The sequence below is a fragment of the Rhinatrema bivittatum genome, chromosome 5 (assembly GCF_901001135.1).
Source record: "Rhinatrema bivittatum chromosome 5, aRhiBiv1.1, whole genome shotgun sequence".
Classification (NCBI taxonomy): Eukaryota; Metazoa; Chordata; class Amphibia; order Gymnophiona; family Rhinatrematidae; genus Rhinatrema; species Rhinatrema bivittatum.
Genome location: NC_042619.1, coordinates 310,497,965 through 310,521,174, shown reverse-complemented (window position 1 = coordinate 310,521,174; position 23,210 = coordinate 310,497,965). Strand labels below are relative to the sequence as shown.

The 23,210-nt window shown below is 44.9% G+C and overlaps 1 protein-coding gene across 6 annotated transcripts in view; it reads left to right on the top strand.

Moving 5' to 3' along the window:
* CNNM4 (cyclin and CBS domain divalent metal cation transport mediator 4) overlaps positions 1–23,210 on the top strand; it is a 164,298-nt gene that overhangs the window by 91,204 nt on the left and 49,884 nt on the right. For all 6 annotated transcript variants that reach the window (XR_003857106.1, XR_003857108.1, XR_003857107.1 and 3 more), the window contains exons 4-5: positions 2,687–2,856; positions 5,101–5,203. Coding sequence is in view for 3 of the 6 variants with exons in the window: in XM_029604310.1 (XP_029460170.1) it covers positions 2,687–2,856; positions 5,101–5,203 (273 nt within the window). In the remaining 3 variants the exon portion in view is untranslated. The remainder of the gene's footprint in view (positions 1–2,686; positions 2,857–5,100; positions 5,204–23,210) is intronic.

Below are 23,210 nucleotides of genomic sequence, written 5' to 3'. Positions count from 1 at the left end.
TGAGGGGCAGTGAGGCATCCATCTGCCAATCAGACATGTTGTCCCAGGGAGTGTGCAGTCTGCCAGGTGCCAAAATCCAAGACATAGAGAGAGCGATTGCCGAAAATCCTCAAGCCTACTGACAATATATCCGATACTGCTCGTCCGTATTGGCATGAATAGTATTACTAGGTACCAAGCAGAGCATATCAGAAGAGAGAGGGTAAAGCTGACAGTTGTACAGGTGGTGGTCTCAGTCCTCCCCGTCCAGGGTGAAGGCCCGTGTAGGGAAGCTCACATTCTGAACTTGAACGAATGGTTACGTAGATGGTGTCAACGAGAGCATTTTAGCTTTGTGGACAATGGGATGATGATTCAAAGACTGCTGCAGTGTCCTCCAGAACAGATTGGCAAAACCTACTGAGGAGGGCTTTAACTAAGATTGTCTAAGATGGATGAACAAAGCCATAAGGTAAGTAACAGGACTCAGGTAAGTAAATCTTTAAATAGTTACAGAGAAATGGGATAAAAGATGACATCTGGAAAGCTATGTGCATGAATGCTCATAATATGGAAAATAGTCCCAGAGAGAGGAGTGGCAGGATATGTAAAAAATGTTAAAGCAATAGAACTGCAGGGCTTAGGAGGAATGGAGGAGGCAGTGTGGGTTCATCGGGAAAGAATAATGTACAGACCTCCATCCCAGGCAGAAGAAATGGATATTGACAGAACTCTTATGAAAGGGGAGGTGCTATCTTTTCTGCCTTATGTAGATGTCTAAGGAAACAGTGGTTTGTTCCAGGGTCTCAGGATTAGAACTCATTTCCCTGTGGTTCTGACCAGTGATTATGCACCCTAAAGGGTCAAATATTCAAAAGACATAAGGTGAAAATAACTCCCCTAAGTCAGCCAGGATAAGTGGATGATTTGTTGTCTGAAACTGCGTGTATACATCTACCACAGAAAAAAGAGGCCTTCTGGGAGGAGGGTGCATATCGGAGGCATGTTTGTAATCTTTGTATGTGATATTTATTTTCCATAAAACGTAGGCAGGTAGGTATTGTAGCAGGTGTACGTTTAGCAGTTAACAGGCAGATACTGAAATATGTTTGCTGGTACTTCATGTCTGAAAATCAGCTTGTTTTGTGCAGATTTAAAAGGACATGCTTAGCTTCGCTATTCTAAATTATAAATTCTGCTATAACATAGAGCTTATATCCAATCATCAAAGGATATATATAGCGATCATCATATAGCGCCACTGGCTGCTTGAGGCTTAGAAGCGAAGCCCTTGGAGCGCTAGGGCTTTCTAATTATAGATCGCATATGCAAGAGTTCAAATTTTCTCCATGTAGGAGCTATACAATCTCAGAGCAATGCACCACATTTAGGAACTGTAACATGCACTTATCTCTGGGCAATAATCCACGAATGTGGACATCAATATGGGACAGAGCGATTTCCCTAGCAGGACCATGCCTATGGAATACTACCAGAAAGCTTACGAAAACAAGGCAACATAAAACTATTCAGAAAACTCCTAAAAACCTGGCTCTTCGAACAAACATATAAAGACGGTATAGGATAAATACCTTTCCAACAATTCAGATCCTACTTCTCCCAATACCAACATCATTTAACATGGACTCTCGCTCATGATTAGCCTTGATCTAAAGCAATAACTATAAGAATCATGACTCTCTCAACTTACAAAGTACGGTGGATAATTTGAATTGCACAGGTGTGGTCAGTCTGAGAGCAGGTTAAGATAACTGGATGCGATGCGATGCTCAGTGCTGTGAGACTGACCCGCACCTGTGCAATTCAAATTATCCACCGTAGATTCCATTCTGAAGCTCCCTGAGGAAGGAGTTTCACAACTCCGAAACACTGAGGTGTCGGACGGACTTCAGTTCTGCAAAAGACATTGCTACATTCGTGGATTATTGCCCAGAGATAAGTGCACGTTACAGTTCCTATATGTGGTGCATTGCTCTGAGATTGTATAGCTCCTACATGGAGAAAATTTGAACTCTTGTATATGCGATCTATGATTAGAAAGTCCTAGCGCTCCAAGGGCTTCGCTTCTAAGCCTCAAGCAGCCAGTGGCACTATATGATGATCGCTATATACATCCTTTGATGATTGGATATAAGCTCTATGTTATAGCAGAATTTATAATTTAGTGTTGTTCTATTTTTCCGGCTAATTTTTGGGTAGTGATTTGTTTTGTTAGCTTCGCTATTCGGCATCCCTTGAGAATTTAGCCTTGATTGCATTCAAGTTATGTATGCAGACAAACGCAAATAATGGAATATGGTAGAAAAAACTGGATTAAAATGTCCCTGAAGTCGGAGCTGCGCAAGAGAGTCAGCGGGATGTCCTTTTTGGGTCCCAGTTCTGATTGTGAAGGAGACGGGCAGGTTATAATCTGACGGTGACAGAACTGCAGAAATCTGGGGACCAAAATTACAGGGGACCTGGGATGAAGACCAGGATAGGGAGAGCAAAAAACCAATGATGAGGTTTTTAGTAAAGGTTGTATTACTTATCAGGCCATTGTCTCATGTTCCTTCTCTGCTTGTTTCTCTCCCTTCATCTGCCCTGTTCATTTCTCTCTCTCTTCTTTCTTTGCCTCCTTGCCCTTCCCTCCCTTCCCCTGCTTTCTCTCCATCTCTCACTGCTTCCTTTCCCTGCTGCCCTGCAGAGGTGCCCCTCTTCAATCCATCTCTGATCTCCGAGAAGATCCTCTTGCGAATACTCAAGCATCCAGATGTCATCCAGGAGCTCAAGTTTAATGATTACAACAAGAAGTCTCTTCAGCACTACCTGTACCAGAAGAACAGGGCAGCTGACTACTTCATCCTCATCTTACAGGTACCAGCAGCCAATCAGCTGTGGCAATCTGGAGGGGAGAGAACCAGTCGGCCCTCTCTGTAACATTTTCCATAAGTGTCAGAGCCCCCTGCAGATTTACAGGAGGTCCTTTGGCAGAGCTGGGCATGGGCCTCGGGACTGGAATAGCAGGGGATGCTGTGGGGGGGGGGGGGGGGGGGGGGGGCAGGGTAGGCCTGAGGTGCATTGAAAGAACTGTGTTTGTGTTTTAGTACTGGAATAGCAGGGGCTGCCGCAGAGCAGGAGCAGGGTACATTGCAGAGCTCGGTGTGGGCCTCGGGGCTGGAATATTAGGAGGTATTGTAAAGCAGGACTGAGATACATTGACAGAGCTGTGTGTAATGGGGGGGGGGTCTCAGTACTGGAATAGCGGGGGGCTGCAGTTCAAACTGAGGTGCATTGGCAGAGCTTTGTAGGGGTCTTGGAAGTGCAATAGCAGGGGCTCAGCATCCATGTTCTGCCTCTGCTGGAATGAATGCGCTCAGATTCACAGTTTCTTGAGAGCTTATTTAGTTTTCCCACAGTACCAGGAGTGGTGCCACCCTGGAAGCCAGTCAGTCCCCTCAGATGGGAAAAGCTGAGCCGGATCTGTGTGGTTGGTTAATTACCATGTGTGTATATTTTTCTGAGTTATCTGGCGCTTATCCCCCTTTTTAGCCTCTCACACAGGCCCTTCATAGGAGCTTGCAGGGGAGAAATGTAGGGTAGGGAGGGGCGGTGATGGGTGGGAGTGAAGCTGGCAGCAGAGCTCAGGGAGGAATGTTAATGGCAGTTGATCAGTGACTGATCTTCCGCCCTGATGTTGTGCTAACTTATTTGATAATTAGTCTATGTATAGAAAGCCATGCTTTTCCCACCACTAACCTTGGCCTCCTGTTTGTATCTGTGCTGTTCTCTCCCCCCCCCCCCCCCCCTGTATTTCCTGCCAGCCGTGTTGGGGTGGAGGAAAACTGTGGGACACTGGGTATGGGGGACAAGGGTTTCTCTGTGTAGTGTCTCACTTTATAACATACTAAGAAATGAACTTTTTGGCTGAGATGAAGGGTAGTGTCAAACACGGGGTTTTGAGCTATTGGCTGAATAAGATTGAACAAGATGGGGGTTAATGCCCTGCCACCCAATCCATTGGCAACATGATGATTGTAACGGCCATCACCAAAGCAGGAGAATTAAACAACAAATTGGACGGAAGGATACAGTTTTGTGTCTCCAATGTACCCCTAAAGAGCCCTCAATCTACACCGCCTTTCTCTCTCTCGCTGCTGCTGCCTGTTCTGTAGCAAGCTTACCTGGATTTTTGATACTTTGGATTTCATTATTTATTTATTTTATTTAGCGTTTTTTTTTATATACCGACAGCCGTTTGCACATCGTATCGGTTTACAGATAACTTAAAACTTTTGGCAGTGCCATTACATTGAACAATATCTATGCCTACAGGAAAATAACAAGATAAACAATGAAACTGGGTAACTATTTACAGGGTTCAACGGTGTATCAACCAGAAACTGGTTGGGGAAGGAGTCCACAATCTGAGCAAGGAGCTGGGTAGGCAGAGGAGAGTTACGAGAATTGTGATTGAGCAATGTGGTAGCAGAAGAAAGGTTTCAAAGAGGGTAATAGTAGGAGGGGGGGGGGGAGAGAGGAGAGGGAAGAGCGATTTAAATTGGGAGTAAGCACAAGGGGCAACAGGAGCACATTTTAAGAGGCAATATGAGGCAAAGTACTATACATCTCAGGAGGTCGTCGGGAAGATGGTTATCGTGAGAAGGGTAGGCCTGTAAGAATAGCCAGGTTTTTAGCTTTTTTTTTTTTAGTTGCCGTTGGTAGGCATTCCCATGCTCCAGAGGGCTCCCAAATCTGTGCCCGGGGCAATGGAAGGTTGAAAAGTGCAGGGGCAGGAGAAGCGGGATTTGAACCCTGGTTGTCAGCCCGCTGCTCTAACCATTAGGCTCCTCCTCTCCTCCCCACTCTCCTGTTACGTTGTGGGACAGTGTGAAGGAAGCGTGCGCTGCTGCTGTGCCTGTTCTGAAGACAAAACGAGTCCTTCGAGCCTTGCTGTCTCGATCCTTCCATTTCCCAGCGCTCTGGTGAGGCAGTGTGTCAGACTCCGGGGCAGACTTCGGTCTGCCCTTTGTAGGAGGGACTCGTGGGAAGATGCAGCTCTTACCTCTCTGGTTGGTTCACTGGGAAGTGTTTTTCTGATGTGCGCTGTCTTTCTTGCAGGGCAAAGTGGAAGTTGAGGCTGGGAAGGAAAACATGAAGTTTGAGACGGGTGCCTTCTCATATTATGGCGTGCTGGCACTGAGCGCCACTCCTCCGAGCACAGGTAACATCCGAGCTCATGGTGTGCTGTGCAAGGCACATGAGTCCCACTGGAGCTCCCCTCCGTGCTCAGTTGGCCGAGGTCTGTCGGCTCGGCCTTTGGTAACTGGGGGTCAGAGGAACTGCAGGGGGCACCTTTCCTCTCCCACCCTATACCCTGTTTATGCAGGGAGGGTCTGCAGATAGAGCTTTACCCACAGAAATGCCTGTTTAGAAAATTGCATGATGGATAAGGGCGTTCGGTTACCCTCGTACGATATGCATGCGAGTAATCATAAGGGTTTATTGGTCGTGCAGTTTTCTAAAGGGCCATTTCAGCAGGTAGAGCACAGTGAAGAGGTGTTGGGACTTCCGCATTTACTTTTTGATATAAAAAAGTAAGAATGTAAATCCTCTGGCTAAAACTGCGCACGCCAAATAGCAGGCGTAATTGTGCGCGTGTGATTTTTTTGCCAGGATCCTTTTCAAAACCAACTGATGCCCATAATTCTGCTCTGAAAATTGGTGTTACTTTATGCACATTTTTGCTGGCTAATTTATGTGTGAGGCTACAAAATTACCCCCATAAGCTGCCTATTGTGTGTGTAATTTCTGTAACAACTCGTCATAGAGGTTTTGTTTCCACTTTGAAAACCCAGCGATCTCCAAGAGACGGCTTGGGCTTTACTGTGCTTGGGACCCCTCAGCTGAGCTCAGCCTCTCATGCAGTGTTCAGCATATACCTGGGATGGATATTGGCTTAACAATTTGTACGTGTTTTGCAAAAGTAACGCACAAGGGAGGTAATGGTCTGCAGAGATTTCAAGGCAGTTCTCTGTGGACAAGCAGGGTATGAATCAGCCACATGAGTGGGCGAGGTCTTCTTACGACACAAAAGGTTAAAGCTTGCTCAGACCTTAGAAACACTTTCTTGGCCTTCCCACACGTCTGCTCAGACTTTTTTATCCCCCGCTCATGCAAAAGGATGCGACTTTGCTCTCTTCCCTTCAGCTGCTCGCTAAAGCTTTCAGCCTTTTAGTTGCTTTGTTTTCGTTTTCAGTGTTCATTTTCTTATTTATTTATTTAAAACCTTTTCTATACCATCGTTTAGTAAAGCACCGTCACAACGGTTTACAATGAGGCACGTAAATATATATTTGGTGAAATTCTTACTAACAATGTGCCAGAATATTTATCGGTAACAAGTATTCATAATATAAGGTATATGTAGTGTGATCTGCATCCCAGGTATATTCTTTTCACAAGTCTCCTCAAAGTTATTTTGATGATGATTATTTTCATTTTCTTTCAAAAGCTTTAGCTCTGTACACACTGGTGGGTTGCAAGCCAGGTTTCAAAAGATGCTCCTACAAGAGGACTTACTTTGACCAACATGTCCACTGCATTCAATGCCTCAGACAGTCCCACAATTTACCTAAGCTACTGCCTGTGCCTGTATGTCCTCCAGAGCCAGGAGATCCAAAATCTCCACACTCGTGAATTTTTGAATTCTCCTCAGGCCTCCTCTCCAGCAGTAAAACGGAAACCAGCTTTAGCTGAGGGCGCCATGATTGGGAAAAGTCTTAAGCACAGGTACCCTTCCCCCAACTAGCAGAGGAGGAAGTAAGTTGTGCTTCTCAGTGCTGGGGCTTACAGAAACCAAAATGGACTCTGTGATGCACACAAACATGTCTGTACATAAGAAGGTGCCTTTGGCATCACCACTGCGGCACAGAATGTTTGTCATCGCCATCGACAAGTTGAGGCATTGCATTCTTGCTGGTACCAAGAACTTTTTGGTGCTAAGAAACACCAATTGGTGCTAAAGACATAACAAATACCAGTTCTTCCTGATTCTACTCCTTCAAAATAACCTATGCCTTGTCTAGTTCCAGACGTGGATAGTTCTTCCACTGCTCTTCCTCCTCCCATAAAGGAGCATCATCCCTTTCTAAGGAAAATGGATCTTGAATTTATCAAAAAGTATATTACTAATGTACCAGCTTCTCTGCCATCTCTTTCACAAGTGAAAAAAAGTCTCATTTTTTGGAGTCTCTGGCCACTAATGTAGAAACTAAATCAACTATTTTATCATATCAGTGCAGAGAAGAAATGACACAAACTGGGACACAGTATGTCTCATGGTTCAACTTCAAAGGATAGAAAAACCTCAGAAGACTGTCCTATAATATCTGACTCAAGAGAAGGGTCTCACAAACATGATACAATTCTGTCATACCATTCCAGTGGTTGAAGAGTCCACGGATCTTCCTTCGGACCCCCTCCAAAAACTCCTAGATTTACAACCCATGTCTGTTATATCCTGCCTGTGTCTAAAAAAAATGGCCAAAGCAGTTCAATTCACTTCACAAGAAGAGGTAGAACCAAGAGAAGAAATTATTGGTGTGCTAAAATATATTCAAATCCCAAAACAAGTAGTAGCTGTTCCAGTTCAGAGTACTACAATAATTCTAAACAAGATGTGGCAGACGCTCTTGTCAACACTTCCAGTAGGGTTCAGCTTTGTCCTTGTCATCAGGTACTTCATGAATCAGTAGTAGGTGGACCTGCTTTGGAAAAAGGCAGAACATTTTAACACACATTCTAGCACCCCTCCGGGGTGTTGAAATACCTTCCTACATAGAAATGATGGCAGAAGAAGACCAAACGGCCCATCCAGTCTGCACAGCAAGCTTTCACACTTATTTTTCTCATACTTATCTGTTACTCTGACCGCTGAGGTCAGGGCCCTTATTGGTAACTTTTTGGTTCTAATTTCCTTCCACCCCCGCCATTGATGTAGAGAGCAGTGCTGGAGCTGCATCAAAGTGAAGTATCAAGCCTAATTGGAAAGGGGTAGTAACTGCCGTAATAAGCAAGCTACTCCCACGCTTATTTGTTTGCCCAGACTATGCAATTCAGTCCTTGTTGGTTGTTGTCTGAATGCAAATCCTCTTTTCTTCATTCCCCCTGCCATTGAAGCAAAGAGCTACTTGGATATGCATTGAAAGTGAAGTATCAGGCTTATTTGGTTTGGGGTAGTAACCGCTGCAGCAAGCACGCTACTCCCACACTTATTTGTGAATGCAAATCCTTTTTCCCACATTTCCTCTTGCCATTGAAGCATAGAGCAATGTTGGAGTTGCATTAACCATGTGATGTTTATTGAATAAGGATATTAATCACCAGGTAGTAGCCGTCATTCCCGCAAGCCACTCCTATGCTTCTTCTCTTCATTCACATCCTCTAGACTTTATGGATCCACATTGTTTATCCCACGCTCCTTTGAAATCCTTCACAGTTTTGGTCTTCACTACTTCCTCCGGAAGGGCATTCCAGGCATCCACCACCCTTTCCGTGAAGAAATACTTCCTGACGTTGGTTCTGGATCGTGTCGCTCATATATTGCAGGAAGCAGAAGATCTAAAATTCTTTATTTGAAAGGTTTATGTTTCTGATGATATTTACTTCTACCCGCATAGTAAATGACTTGAAAACCCTGGTCTTATGCTCGCTTTGCACCAAAATTTTGCACAATAGAGTAGTTTTGAAAACTCATCCTAAGTTTTTACCAGAATGGTCTCTTGGTTTCATTTAAATCAGTTCGTAGTATTGCCAGCATTTTTCCTGAGGCCACAGACAGCCATAAGGGCAAACAGGCTCTTCGCACACTAGACTGCGGAAGAGCTTTATTGTTCGATTTGGAGAGAACATGGTCCACTTAGAAAGTCTTCATCTCTTTGGACTAATGCTATGATTGTTTTTTAAATTTAATATGGTGTCCGTGGTTTTGTTCGAAGTGACTGTGTATTATGTTATTGTTACTGTATAACATCTGACAGTCACCTTGATTGTTTTTTAATAAGACAGGGCCTAATCCTTGGAAATAAATAAAACGCCCCAGTCAAAAAAGGTGGTTCAGTTATACTCAGATTTCTGATTGCGGTCTTATTGTTATAATAGTCAGGACAATATCTTCAAAATGAGGTAAAAGCCCATGAAGTCGGGGCTACCACAGTTGCTTTAGCCCATTTTCATTCCACTTACATGAAAGATGTCTGCAAGGCTGCCATCTGGCCTACTATCCATACTCTCTCTGCTCATTAGTGCCTAGAAAATGCGTCACCTCACGCAATTCTCAAGAACTTATTGAATTCATTCCTTCAACTTTTCCTCCATCTTAGGGAAAAGAAGGTTGCATGCTCCACTACTGATTGTAAAAACATGAAAAATTGTGGTGTAGTAGCCTAGCGCTCAGAGCAGTGGGCTGGGAATCAGGAAAGCCAGGTCTCAAATTACACTGCTACTCCTTATGACCTTGGGCAAGTCTTTTCAGCCTCCATTGCCTCAGGTACAAACAGGGAGGGTAACATTCAAACAAATGTGTTTACTGCTCAGCAGATCTGTGCTGGTATTTTCTAACCTACGTGTACGATACATACATGTCTTTACCCTGCAACATACGCCTGGATGTAGGCTTATGCGTGAATATATGCCATGCATTGAAAGAGTATATATATCATGCACTTTTCCTACCTGTTTGAAAATGACATATATTGTACATGCAAAATTAAAGTAGGATCTATCATGTAAATCAATGTATTTTTTAAAACATGCACGCATGAAGGAAATTACCAGTTTTACCAATTAGTCCACTAATTCACCCAATCTTTCTCCAGGTCATCGAGAACTTCTCCAAGGACAAACAGGATGATAGTCCTTGCATATGGGTGACATCATCAGATGGAGCCCCGATGCAGAAAACGTATGTCAAAGTTTCTAGACTTTGATTAGGCACGCTGAGCAAGCCCTAAACCATGCGTCCATGGGAGGTCCCTCTCCAGTCTCTCTTTTTCCACAGAGCTGTAAACCTTGTGGCATGAGTGAGCTCACTTTTGGCTGTTTTTTGGCCTTGTGGAAAACTTCCTCTTTTCTTGTGTTTTTCGCAGGTTTTTTCCTCGTTGTTCCATTGCCGGGTCCCTTTTGGTGCCTCCTTGTAGTGTTCCTAGTTAGGGTTTTTGGCGATTCTGATAAGTTTCCTTTTGTGGTTGATTCTCCCGCGGCAGCGGTACCTCAGTGTCCACCAGCTATCAATGCTTGCCGCCATCGATTTTGGTTCTGTGGCCCTTTTGTTTCGTCCTGATGTGGCCACACCCTGTTTTCGGCAATGCTCCCAGTGCCCAAGGATCATGTCCATCACTGATCCACCTGAGATATGTGTCCTATGCCAGGGGCATCGCATAATGTCCGGGGTTGCTGCTTATGCACCCAAATGACCCCGAAGGGATGTTGACTTCAACTTGAGAAGATGGAACAGCACTTTGGGTCGAAGAAGTCCAAGCCATCGCACCATTGACATTGGTGGGACCAACGATTCCGTCAGTGCCACTGGCGGATAGGGGCGCCAGAGATTGACCACTGTCAATCTCCTGCAGGCTGAAGACATTGGGTTCCTTGGCATCGACCTTGGCACTGGGGAAGGACCAGGCCGAGCATTGAGGGAAGCCAAAGAAACATTGGGGTAGATTTTCAAAAAACGCGAATAGGCGTACTTTTGCTGGCGCATCAGACGCAAGCAAAAGTACGCTGGATTTTAGTAGATACGCGCGGAGTCGCGCCTATCCGCTAAAATCCTGGATCGGCGCGTGCAAGGCTATGAATTCTGTATAGCCGGCGCGCGCCGAGCCGCGCAGCCTACCCCCGTTCCCTCCGAGGCCGCTCCGAAATCGGAGCGGCCTTGGAGGGAATCCTCTAACGCCCTCCCCTCACCTTCCCCTCCCTTCCTCTACCTAACCCACCCGCCCGGCCCTGTCTACACCCCCCCCTTACCTTTCTCCGGGGATTTACGCCTCCCGGAGGGAGAAGTAAATCCCCGCGCCAGCGGGCCTGTTGCGCGCCGGGACGCGACCTGGGGGCGGGTACGGAGGGCCCGGACCGCCCCGGGCCGTAGCCATGCCCCCGTACCCGCCCCCAAAACGCTGCCGACACGCCTCCTAAACGCCGCGACGACCGGGCCCGCCCCCGACACGCCCCCCTCGGAGAACCCCGGGACTTACGCGAGTCCCGGGGCTCTGCGCGCCGGTAGGCCTATGTAAAATAGGCTCACCGGCGCGCAGGGCCCTGCTCGCCTAAATCCGCCCGGTTTTGGGCGGATTTAGGCGAGCAGGGCTCTGAAAATCCGCCCCATTGGCACCAGTCCCCATCGATGCATGATCCAGTGATGGGGGTGCACCAGTTCATGCCACAATGCCCCTGAAGTGACCATGAGGTGGAGTGCCAGACCTCCATTGGTGCTGGCAGTCTGCAACGATCTCTACCAGTCCTCACGCCAGTCACCAAGCCAAAGAAGATCAGGCCAATACTTCTTCCCAGTTGGTGTTATTGGCAACGTTTGAGGTGGAGCTGGAGCGCCGAGTCCAGCTGGTGGTGGATCCGGGTGCTGCATGGCTTTGGTCCTGTGACAACAGCATCGGACCTGGTGCCGCCCATCCTCATACCCACTGCTGGAGAAGCTCAACATGCTCATCGCTGCATTACTGACCCAGCTGGCATCAGTTTCTGGGACAATATCGATGCCCAGCAGGGCATCGAGCCTCTCCCTATCGATACAGTGGTCATTGCCAGTTCCTCTGAGGAGCAAGTTCCACATGAGCTGGCAGAGATGCTGATCCCTGCAGACCCCTGTCCAGTTTTACCAGTGCCTGCACCTCTGGACAAAGGCAGAGTACCTAGGGCCCCATCCCCTGTAACTTATAGTGAGGATGTGGACCCCTATGAACCTTGGGGGTTGATGCTTCGGAGTCCTCCTCCAAGGTCTCTGAGGGTGTCCCATCAGACGCTTCTCCCAGAGGAGCGAAGAAAGCCTCTGCCTGAGGATTTGACCTTTGCATGGTTTGTGAGGGTGATGGCAGAAGCCATCCCGTTTCAGTTGTTAACAAAGGAGGATGCCAGCACAGAATGCTTGAGATCCTCCAGTTCACGGAACCTCCTAAGAGGGAGGTCCCGGTGTATGAGATCCTTAAGGAGCTGCTTCTGAGGATATGGAAACTCCCTTACAGTGCTTCCTGTTAGTAAGAAGGAGGACGGGGTCTACCTCATCGATAAACATCAGCTGCACACCCCCCCCCCTATAAGTGGTGGTCAGATCTGCTCTCAAGCATTCTCGGACTAATTCCTTGGTGCCCCCGGGGAAGGACCATAGAGCGATGGATGCTCTAGGGAAGGTGTTTCAAGCCAGTACTCGCAGGACATCTGGAAGCAGGTGCAGGAGGTGGCAGAGCAGCTGCCTCAGCAGCAGCAGGGCACCCTTATATCACTGGTCCATAAGGGATTGGAGTGCGGAAAACACAAGGTCTGGGTGATGTTTTCGTGTCTACATCGAGAGTGTCTACAGCGGGAATCAGTGCCCACAGAATGGCATGATTGCAGGCCTCGGATTTCCGACTGGAGGTACAGGAGTGACTTGCCGGCATGTCGGGTACTGGGGAGAATCTCTTCAAAGATAGGGTGAGGGATGCCATGACCCAACTTCAGGACCACCATGAAACCCTCCAACAAATCTCCGCCAGCACTCCGGACCCATCCTCCTCTTCTAGGAGGCCAGCGAGACAGGGACAAAGACTTTCTTTCACCAAAGGAAGTACTATCCTCTGCTCCCCTCACTCCCGTAAACACCATCAGGGCTCCCTCAGCTGTCCCAGGCAGCGGAGAGCCCCCAAGCCCCAGCCGGCACACCAGTCAACTCCAGGGATGGGGTTTTGACTGGGTCATAGGGAGCATAGGCCAGTCACCTGTACCTGGGATGTTGGACTTTGGACCCTCCAGTCAGGGGCAGGCTAAGATTCTTCGCGAATCAGTGGCCCAGTATATCCTCAGATCAGTGGGTTCTGTCCAATGTCCATCAAAGGTACCAATTGAATCTATTGGATATCCTGCCAAATTGTCCTCCTTTCCTATTTTGAGGGCTGGTAGCATGTCAGGAGTACTGCTGGCAGAGCCCTGCTCCCTCTTAACGGCCATGGCGGTCAAACCCATACCACCAGGGCAAAGAGGGCTATGCTCCCTCGATCTAAAGGACGCATACACTCACATCGAGATCTTTCCCAGTAACAGGAAGTATCTCTGAGTTGTGGTGGAAAAACAGCACTTTCTGTACTGGGTGTTGCCGTTCAGGCTAGCATCAACCCCACAAGTCTTCAAAAATTGCCTGGCCGTGGTGCTGGCGCTCCTCTGCAGACTGGAAGTGCAAGTTTTCCCTTATCTGGACGATTGACTGGTCAAGAGCACATCTCAGGCAGGGGCTGCCAGGTCCATGTGCTTGACCATCCGGATGTTGGAGTCACTAGGGTTCTTCATCAACCACCCGAAGTCCCATCTCAGCCCATCACTTCAGTTGGACTTCATAGGAGCCCTGCTAGAAATGGCTCAGGCCAAAGCCTTCGTGCCTTGTCAAAGAGTTGTCACCTTAATGACTATTTCAGCAGAGCCAGTAGGTGTCAGCCTGGCACATGTTGAGGCTGTTGGGTCACATGGCCGCAACGATCCATGTCACTCACATGGCATGTTTACATATGCACAGAGCCCAGTGGACCCTGAGGTTGCAGTGGCACCAGGCTACTCTGAGCCTCCAGGATTGCATCCGAGTCACCCTGTCTCTCCAGGACTCATTGTCCTGGTGGTGGATACTTTCAGATCTGAAACAGGGGATCTCTTTTAGGAGTCCCCTACCCAAGTTGTCCTAATCACGGATGCATCCAACTGGGGTGGGGAGCTCATGTAGACGGGCTCATCACCCAGGGTCTCTAGACTAAGGAACACTCTTGTCAAATCAACTTCCTTGGGCTTTGGGCGATCAGTTACGTGCTATGGGCTTTCAGAGATTAGTTGTCAAACAAAGTTGTCCTGATTCAAACAGACAACCAAGTAGCCATGTGGTATGTCAATAAGCAGGGAGGCATGGGATCATACCTACTGAGTCAGGAAGCAGTCCATATTTGGTCATTGGCCCTGTCCCACAGGATGATGCTCTGTGCCATGTACCTGGCGGGGACGGAGAAGTGGTAGTGGACAGACTGAGTCATGGCTTCAGACCCACGAGTGGTCCCTGAACCGGGGGTAGCGAATCAGATATTCCACCTCTGGGGGAGCCTGGACGTAGATCTGTTCATGTCCCTCTGCAACAGAAAAGTGCCTCAGTTTTCTGGCATCCGGATGGCAAACCAGCCTCGGATGCCCTTGCCCATCATTGGGATAAATGGTCTTCTGTATGCGTATTCCTTTAGTGGTGAAGACTCTCTTGAAGCTTCGCAATGACAAAGGGATTATGATCCTCAAAGCCCCTTATTGGCCAAGACACGTCTGGTTTCCATTCCTAAGGGAGTTGTCCATTCAGAGACTGATCACTCTGGGAACTTCCCCAGATCTCATCACGCAAGATTGAGGCAGGTTGTGGCATCCCAATCTCTAGGCCCTGTCACTCACTTTCTGGATGTTGAGAGGTTAATTCTGCAACTGCTTGATCTCTGAGGATGTGTCTCAGGTCCTGGTGGTTTCTAGAAAGCCTTCCACTAGAAAGTTCTATGGATTGGAGAAGATTTTCCATGTGGTGTGAGCAGAAGGCCCTAGATCCGTTCTCCTACCTCACACAAAAACTGCTTGATTAACTTCTATATCTATCTGGCTTAAAAAAACACCTCCATTGGAGGTCATCTCACTGTAATTGGCGCATACCACCATGGTGTAGATGGTTCGTCCATCTCTGTGCAGCCTATAGTTGTACGATTCATGTGGGGCATGCTTCAATTGAAGCCTCCCCTAAGGCCTCCCGCTGTGTCTTAGGACCTCAACCTGGTGTTAGCTCAGCTGATGAAAGCTCCTTTTGAGCCACTGCCACGTGTGACCTGAAGTACCTGATCTTGAAGGTCATATTTTTGGTGGTGCTCAGTTCAGCACACAGGGTCAGCGAGCTCTAGGCCTTAGTGACTTATCTATCCACCTAACATTAAATTTTATCATGCCAGGATAAGTCTTGCGTATGCACCGTAAGTTCCTACTTAAGGTGGTGACGGACTTCCATCTTATCCAGTCCATTGTCCTGCCAACATTCTTTCCCAGGTCCCATTCGTACCAAGGCAAATGAGCACTGCACAGTTTGGACTGCAAGTGAGCCTTAACCTTCTATCTGGAGCGGACAGACGCCCATAGACAATACACCCAACTTTTTTATTTCTTTTAATAGGAATAGGTTGGGTGTTGCTGTTGCCAAACAGATAACTATCCAATTAGCTAGCACATTGCATCTCTTTCTATTATGCCCAGGCAGAACTGCACCTTGGAGGTCATGTCAAGGTCCATTCTATCAGAGCCATGGCATTTGCAAGTAGTTCCCATGGAGGAGATTTGCAAGGTTGTGACATGGAATTCTCTCCACACATTCACATCTCACTGTTTTCTGGATAGGGATGGCCGATATGATAGTAGGTTTGACTAGTCTGTCCTTTGGAATCTGTTTGAGGTGTAGAACACAATTCTCCCCACCTAGGGCCCATTTTTTGAATTCAGGTTGCCTCTCCCTCCTGTTGCCACCAGCACTACTGTTGTGCCTGTTGGGATCTGGTTGGGTGTCTGTTGGTCCCCTTTTGTGTTGGGGAGCCTGTAGTTAGGGATTCACCCATGTGTGAGGACTACTATCCTGGTTGTCCTCAGAAAAAGCAGAGTTGCTTACCTGTAACAGGTATTCTCAGAGGACAGCAGGATGCTAGTCCTCTCGAAACCCGCCTGCCACCACACAGAGTTGGGTTTCTCCTATCTTTTGTTTTAATTATAATTCAATGTTACAAGATTGGAGAGGGAACCCGCATGGCATAGGGCATGCTGGGCATGCTCAGTGTACTTAGTCAAAGTTCTAGAAACTTTGACACAAGTTTTCTGCATTGGGGCTCCATCTGATGATGTCACCTATGTGTGAAGACTAATATCCTGCTGTTTTCGGAGAACACCTGTTACAGGCAAGCAACTCTGCTTTCCTGGTTTTTCAGCCTGAACTTCCTCCAGTTTATCCAGACCTACCACCCAGTCAGTATTTCACAATAAACATGTTTAATATCACTTATGCAAGGTAATTAGCAGGTGTAAAATTACGTAAGATGACAAATCTACATACGTAAGTGGCTTTTAAAATAGCAACTTGCGTGTGTAAATGTTAGTCCTACCCCAGAACTCCTCTAGAGTGCTGCTTTTTTATGCACTTGTATGTATGTGCAAAAGTGAAAATAGGCATGTGTTTGTTACTTCTATAACATGCAGAATATGCAAGCAGAGGCTACTTATGCGCATAACATTTTGAGAATTTACACATTAGATTTTAAGCCCTATGAGTACCTACTATACCTGAATGTAACTCGCCTTGAGATACCAATGAAAAGATATGAACTAAATCTTAAAAAACCTGCTCCAAAATATGAAAATTACTCACATGCAACCCTCAGTTTGGCCGTCCTCACTTGTGTGGTTGATTCATGTCCTGCTTCTCCATAGAGAAAGCAAAGTTTGATTACCTGTTAAGTGTTCTTTGTAAACAGCAAGACAAATCAGCCACATAGTCCCACTCTCCTCCCCTTAAAAGTTAAAGGTTATTTTGCTATAAAGACTGAGGAGACTCGTGTGGCGTTGGCTGAGGAAACCTTTCCATCTCAGCACCATTGAATGACGTCACCCACTTGTTTGACTGATTTGTCCTGCTGTCTATGGAGAACACATGTTAAAAGTAAGCAATTTTTGCTTTATCCGCACCAGTTTCCAAAGAGAGAGTACATGGATGATTTCCCTTTGGAAATTATTCCACCAAAACTACCCGCACACCTGCTAATATGTGTGCGTAATTTTCTTGGAAAATTTTCATGCATACTTTTGAAAATGCAGAAGTGTCGGGATGAGTGCAAATCTCTCTCCAGTTCCGTCCCCGGGACCCCCTCTGCTAACTGTGGTTAAATTTATGCACATACAAGAAATGTGAAACTAAATTTACCCATGTACGAGGCAGGCGATGTCTAAATGACCACTTCCATAAGTAAAAGCATTGTTACCCACAGAAATGGCTTTGCAAATTTCCCTTCCTGAGGGCAGTTTATCTGTGTGAATGGCTGTTGACCATAGCAAAAGGGTGTTTTGAAGATTGCTCACCCTGTGCACGGGTAAAAGCTCGCACTTTGTTCTTCAGCATGCATACTTATACCTGCATTCTTGTGGAAGCGTTCCCGGGAACTTGATTAGGACAGGGAGACAGCCACATGCATAGTTTTACCTGCAGAAAAAGCAGGTGCAAATCTCTGCAGGTGTGTTTTCCTTGGGCAATTTTCAAAGGCAGAGTATGCTTTGCACCTGCCCGCACAGTTTTGAAAATTGTCCTGAAAGTGGTTAAAAATAGATGCAAGTTTAAAAACCCCCAATAACTATAGATATTAGTAATAAAAGTAAATTACAATTACAAAGTACAGAAAAGGCAGTGACAGAGGTAATTCCAGGAGTCTCATGATAATCAGGACTTTCTCTGGTGAGTTCACGTTTCTGGCTTGGTGGCAGGATGAAACATTTTGCTGCTTTTGTCTCCTGTTTTCCTGCAGGATTTTACAGACTATTTTCCTTCTCATTCTTCTGTGGGAACATTTTTTTTCTCTGCCACTTTTGGGAAATGTGCATGTTTTCTATCTTTGGATTTTGTTCAGTTCAGGAGGAAATCTTTCTGTTTCTTCAGTGTTGCACTACTCACAGAGTCTGGCTTCTTGGGGTTTCCGTTTGTTTTTTGTCAGTGTGTTTCTGATTCTTATTTGTGATCCCTTATTCTGTATTTGGTGAGGGTCTTTCTGTGTGTGTAACTGAGGTGAGGTATGCTGGTAGCATATAGTTTCTGTGGAAGGATTGCTAATAATCCAGCCTGGTTTGTGTGTGTTCTAGTAGGAGGTGTATTGGTGTGTTAGGGTTCAATGTACTATTTTCTGTGTTACCTTTTCATAGAGATTGTTGTTGTTTGAGTCAATGGTGCTTTGGTATGATATGTTTGATTACATAAATGCTGAGTGGATTTTATAGGGATTTGTTGCGTCAAGGGTGCCTGGTAATGGAAAGGGTTTGTCTTGCTGTTACTGAGTTGACACCAGAATTTGAGTACTTTTTTGTATGGTGCGTGGTAAGGTGAAAAGTCCTAGTTCTGCTCTGCACATGGTGTTGGGCTGGGTTCTGTGAATGTGAGGTGTGTTACTGAACTGGAGGTGCAGGGTTTCTATTGGGATTCTGTCCTGTATGGTGTTGGGGTAACAATGACTTCCCTTCCATACAGCACTGAGAAAATATTTGGGGACCTCGAGTATAATGAGAATTACAAGGTCTTGTGATAATACTCTTGTGTAATTAAAATGAGTCTTTTCTTTTTTTCACTCTTTATTTATTAATTTTAGAATGTTAAGTTAATACAACTTGACAAGAAATGGTATATTAGAGATAGTTGATTACAAAAAAAAAGAGGAAACGATGTAATTAAGAAATATATATCTCATAGTACCCTGTCAGACCACAAAAAAAGGAAGAGATCCAATGAAAATAGGAAAAGAAATATAAGAAGATAAGAAAAAAGACCCATCAAATACTAAGGGAAAGAATCTTCAAAAAACATTTGCGCCGCATGCCATGTAAATTACTGGCTTGGCGTTAAGGGAGCTGTGTCCTGTCTGGATTTATCATTAAGGAAAACATTTAACTGGGAAGGATCAAAGAAGACATGTTTAACGCCCTGAAATTTAACAACACATTTATGTGGAAAATATAACCAAAACAAAGCCCCCAAATTCAAGATGGGATGCATCAACAAAAATCGTTTCCTTTTAGTTTGAGTTACTTTAGACACATCTGGGAACATACGAATCTTAAATCCTAAAACGGGAGCACCATGATTACGAAAAAACTATTTCAAAATAAAGTCACGATCCAAATCTAATGCAAAAGTAACAAGTAAAGTAGAAGAAAAGAAGATAGATGTGATCTTTCAAATTCATAGGAACATAATAGGCCTTGGAGACAGGAGGAAACAAACTTTCCTTAATCGTTAAGTTTTTTCCAAAAAATATCTACGTAGCATCTCTACGGGAGTAGTCAATTTTTTCTTAGGAAAATTAATTTTATGTTCCAACGGCGTACAACATTTTCAAGTTTTTCCAACTTATTCTGCAAATATGCCCAACCAAGATCATTTCAACAGATTTTTGCAGAGTTAATTCCTTGGTCTCACAAGAATCCACTTGCATTGAAATTTCAATCATTTGAGAATGAGAAGTTTGAAATGAATTAGCTAACTCACGTTGCTGTAACACAAACTGAGAAACTTGATTGGAAAGCATAGCTATAGCTTCCCAAATTATGTCCTGTTAGGAGGCTTAACCATAGGAGTTAACAGTACCTCTTTAAAAGTAATCCATCCGATGAAGTGGCAGAAGGAAAAGAAACAGGCAGAGATTGAGCTCCCAACACGCTCAAACCCTCTGTTCTATGACTCAATTCCACCTTTTGGACACCTCTCGACACTGAGACAATCAGCTCCATGATGTCATCTAAGCGTGATGTGGGAAAAACTATCCCGTCGGCACTGAATTCGGGGGTGGGGGGGGGGGGGGGGGGGGGTAGGTTGAGGGGAGGTTGGCGCAGCTCCGAAGTTAAAGATGATTCAGAATCTGGGGCAGCTGGCGACAGACCACTGCTCAACAGGACGCCCAAAGTCACTTCTACAGAACTAAGAGGAAGATCTTGGCTCCAGAATACATGTTTATCCATCGGGCTGGTCATAGATGAACATTCTGATATCTCCGGGTACATTTTGGCCTTGCCCTTCCTCTTGCCCATAGTAACAAATGAAGAAGAAATTTTTTAAAAAGGCAAATATTTAAAGGGCTAGAAGGGAGTCGACGGATCAGTGTCCCTTAGCATGCGGCTATCTTGGATCTCAAAGAGCAGCATTAAAGTTAGTCTTGAGCAATAAAAAAAAGTTTAAATTTAAAAATTCTATGTTTCTTGAGACTCAATAATGTACAAGTAGGAATAATAAGACTAATTCAGAATCAGTGTGTGTGAAACAGTAAGTTAACCTAGTTTTCTTAACACAAGTAATTGGATAATCAGAATCAAGTGCTTAAATAGCTGAGTAGCAAGTAACCACCCCGCAGAGTAAATCTGCATGTCTGAGTTTGAGTTTGGGTATCCTGTCCTATATAAAGGTCCAAAAAGTTTTGAGTTGGGTCTTCACCCTAAAAGTTAATGTGAATTCAATAATGCCACAATGAAAAGAAGTTTCTGAAGACCTTCAAAAAGAGTATTTGTTGCTCATCTATCTGTTTAGGGTTACAAGACATTTCAAGATTTTTGGAGCCTCATTTATCTAGTATCAGTCTACATATTGAAGACATTGAAGACTACAGTGACTCTACTCAGGAGCCATTGGTTCTTGCCAAGATCAAACTAGAAGATCATCCATGACGTGTCACAAAACTCCCGACTAACATCCAGAGATCTGCAGACCTCTCTCACTATGGCTGATGTGAGGCTTCATGCATCAGCCATCAGGAAAAACTGAATGGGAATGGTGTTCATGGGAGGAGAGCTGGAAAGAAACCACTGTTCTCTCAAAAGTACATTGCTTCCTGCTTCAAGTTTCCTGAAGAGCGTCTGAATGAACCAGAAGACCTGTTCTCTGGACAGATGAGTCAAAAACTGAACCTTTCAGTTAAAAAAATAACAATGTTTTGTTTTCCAAAGTAAGAACCTCGTCCTGACTGCCAAGCATGGTGGTAGAAGTTTCATGATTGTGGGACCACTTACCTACCTCAGGTCCCAGATGGTTTGCCATCACGGATGGAACCATGAATTCTGCTTCATATCAGAAATTTCTAGAGAAGGATGCGAGGCTATCCATCCGTGAGCTGCAGCTGAGCCAAAAGTGGGTCATGCAACAAGGCGACGATCCTAAACATTCAAGTAAATCTACTACAGAATGGCAGGAGGAGAAGAGACTTTTTTGGGGGTTTTTTTTGGGTTGTTTAAGTCAAAGTCTGGACCTAAACATTATTGAAATATTGTGGCAAAGCCTGAAATGAGCTGTTCGTATAAGAAAGTCCTCAAATGTCACAGAGTTAGAAGGGTTCTGTATGGAGAAATGGGCCAGATTTCCTCAAGAGCAATGGGAGAAACTTAACAATTACAGAAAATATTTAGCTGAAGTTGTTGCTGCTCAAGGAGTTACCACAAGTTACTGAATGAAGGGCTTGCGTACTTTTTCACACAAAGATACTTTAGTTCTTTCAACAAAATCAAAATCTATCCTTTGTATCCGAGTTATTCATTCAGTGGGGTTATCTGTCTCTCTTCAGAGTTTAGGTTAGGATGTCAGGTTTTGCGTAAGATACAGGCCATTCTGGGGAGGGGATGGCGGAGACTTTTTCTCAGCACTTTGAGGAGGAGTTGAATGACACTATCAAATCTCATCATCTCACCAGAAAATAGCAACCCACCTCCATGTCCTCTAACCCACCATCTTACCACCCAAACAAGGGATTTAGGCGCAATTATCGACAACCATCTTAATCTAAAATCCTTCATCAAACAAACTACTAAAGACGGATTCTATAAACTTCAAGTACTTAAAAGAATCAAACCGCTCCTTCACATGCGAGACTTCAGAACGGTCCTTCAAGCAGTAATCTTTTCTAAGATAGACTACTGCAATTCCATCTTATTAGGTCTCCCTTCTGCTTCCATTAAACCCCTTCAGATGCTTCAGAATTCAGCAGCGAGAATTCTGACTAACACCAGGAGAAGAGACCACATCTCTCCTATTCTCAAGAACTTGCACTGGCTGCCAATACACTTTAGAATTATCCACAAATCCCTCACTATCATCTACAAGACTATCCATCACCAAGCATCCCTCAATCTTCAAATTCCACTCAGAAAGCACACATCCACCAGACCCATCAGAGAAGCCTACAAAGGATCACTCCTTGTTCCACAAACCAAAACCACTCAACACCTAACCTACAGAGACCGAGCCTTTTCCACAGCCGGACCTTCACTATGGAACTCTATTCCTCCCGATCTAAGACAAGAACCATGCCTTCCTACTTTCAGAAAAAGGCTTAAGACATGGCTATTTAAGCAAGCCTTCCCAGATCCATATTGAAAGTCAGTAACATCTTATAAAACACTACACAATATTATGTAAATTATTAATGTAAATAATTCATATTTACTACTCAACTATCTTAATCTAATTCTCTCCCCAGTTTTATGACCCTGTTGTAATGTAACTTTTATATTTATTTTATATTTCTTTGCACTTGTTTATGTTCTGTTTTTTGTGCACACCCTCTTGTTATTTGTAAACCGGCATGATGGGGTTCCTAATCTCGAATGCCGGTATAGAAAAATCTATAAATAAATAAATAAATAAATAAATCATTTTAATAGCAGTTTTACTGGAGGATTTGAAACTGGCCAAGGGTTTCAATATTAAATATTGCTAGGGACCTTCATCTTCAGTTTTTATTTTACTTTATTTCAGGAATTTCTCAGTATTTATTGTAAGAAAGGAAAACTGGGACAGTATCAGTGGGGAAAATGACAACTTGTTTTTTTTTCCACTGCTTTTATCCTGTTTTTGTTTTGTTATAAACACTGAGAAATTCACAGGAGAAATAAAATTAAAAACTGAAAAGGAAGGTCCCTTTGAGCTTTTGCTTGTCATGTCTTTTATAGTTAATTTAAAGCTCCCAGATTCAGTTAACATTAAGTAATGATATGATACTGCTTGGTTATGAGATAAAATTAGGAGTTTTGCTGGAGATGATTTAGCTTTTTCTGGAAGGTATTTTTTTCCCCCCGAGATTTACCTGTAAGGCCCCTGGTTTTGCAGTAGGTCTCCTGCAGACTTTCTGGAGTAGGGGATCATCTGCGTACAGCAGGCATTTGATTTCCGAGACATTTTGTGGGGAGAGTAT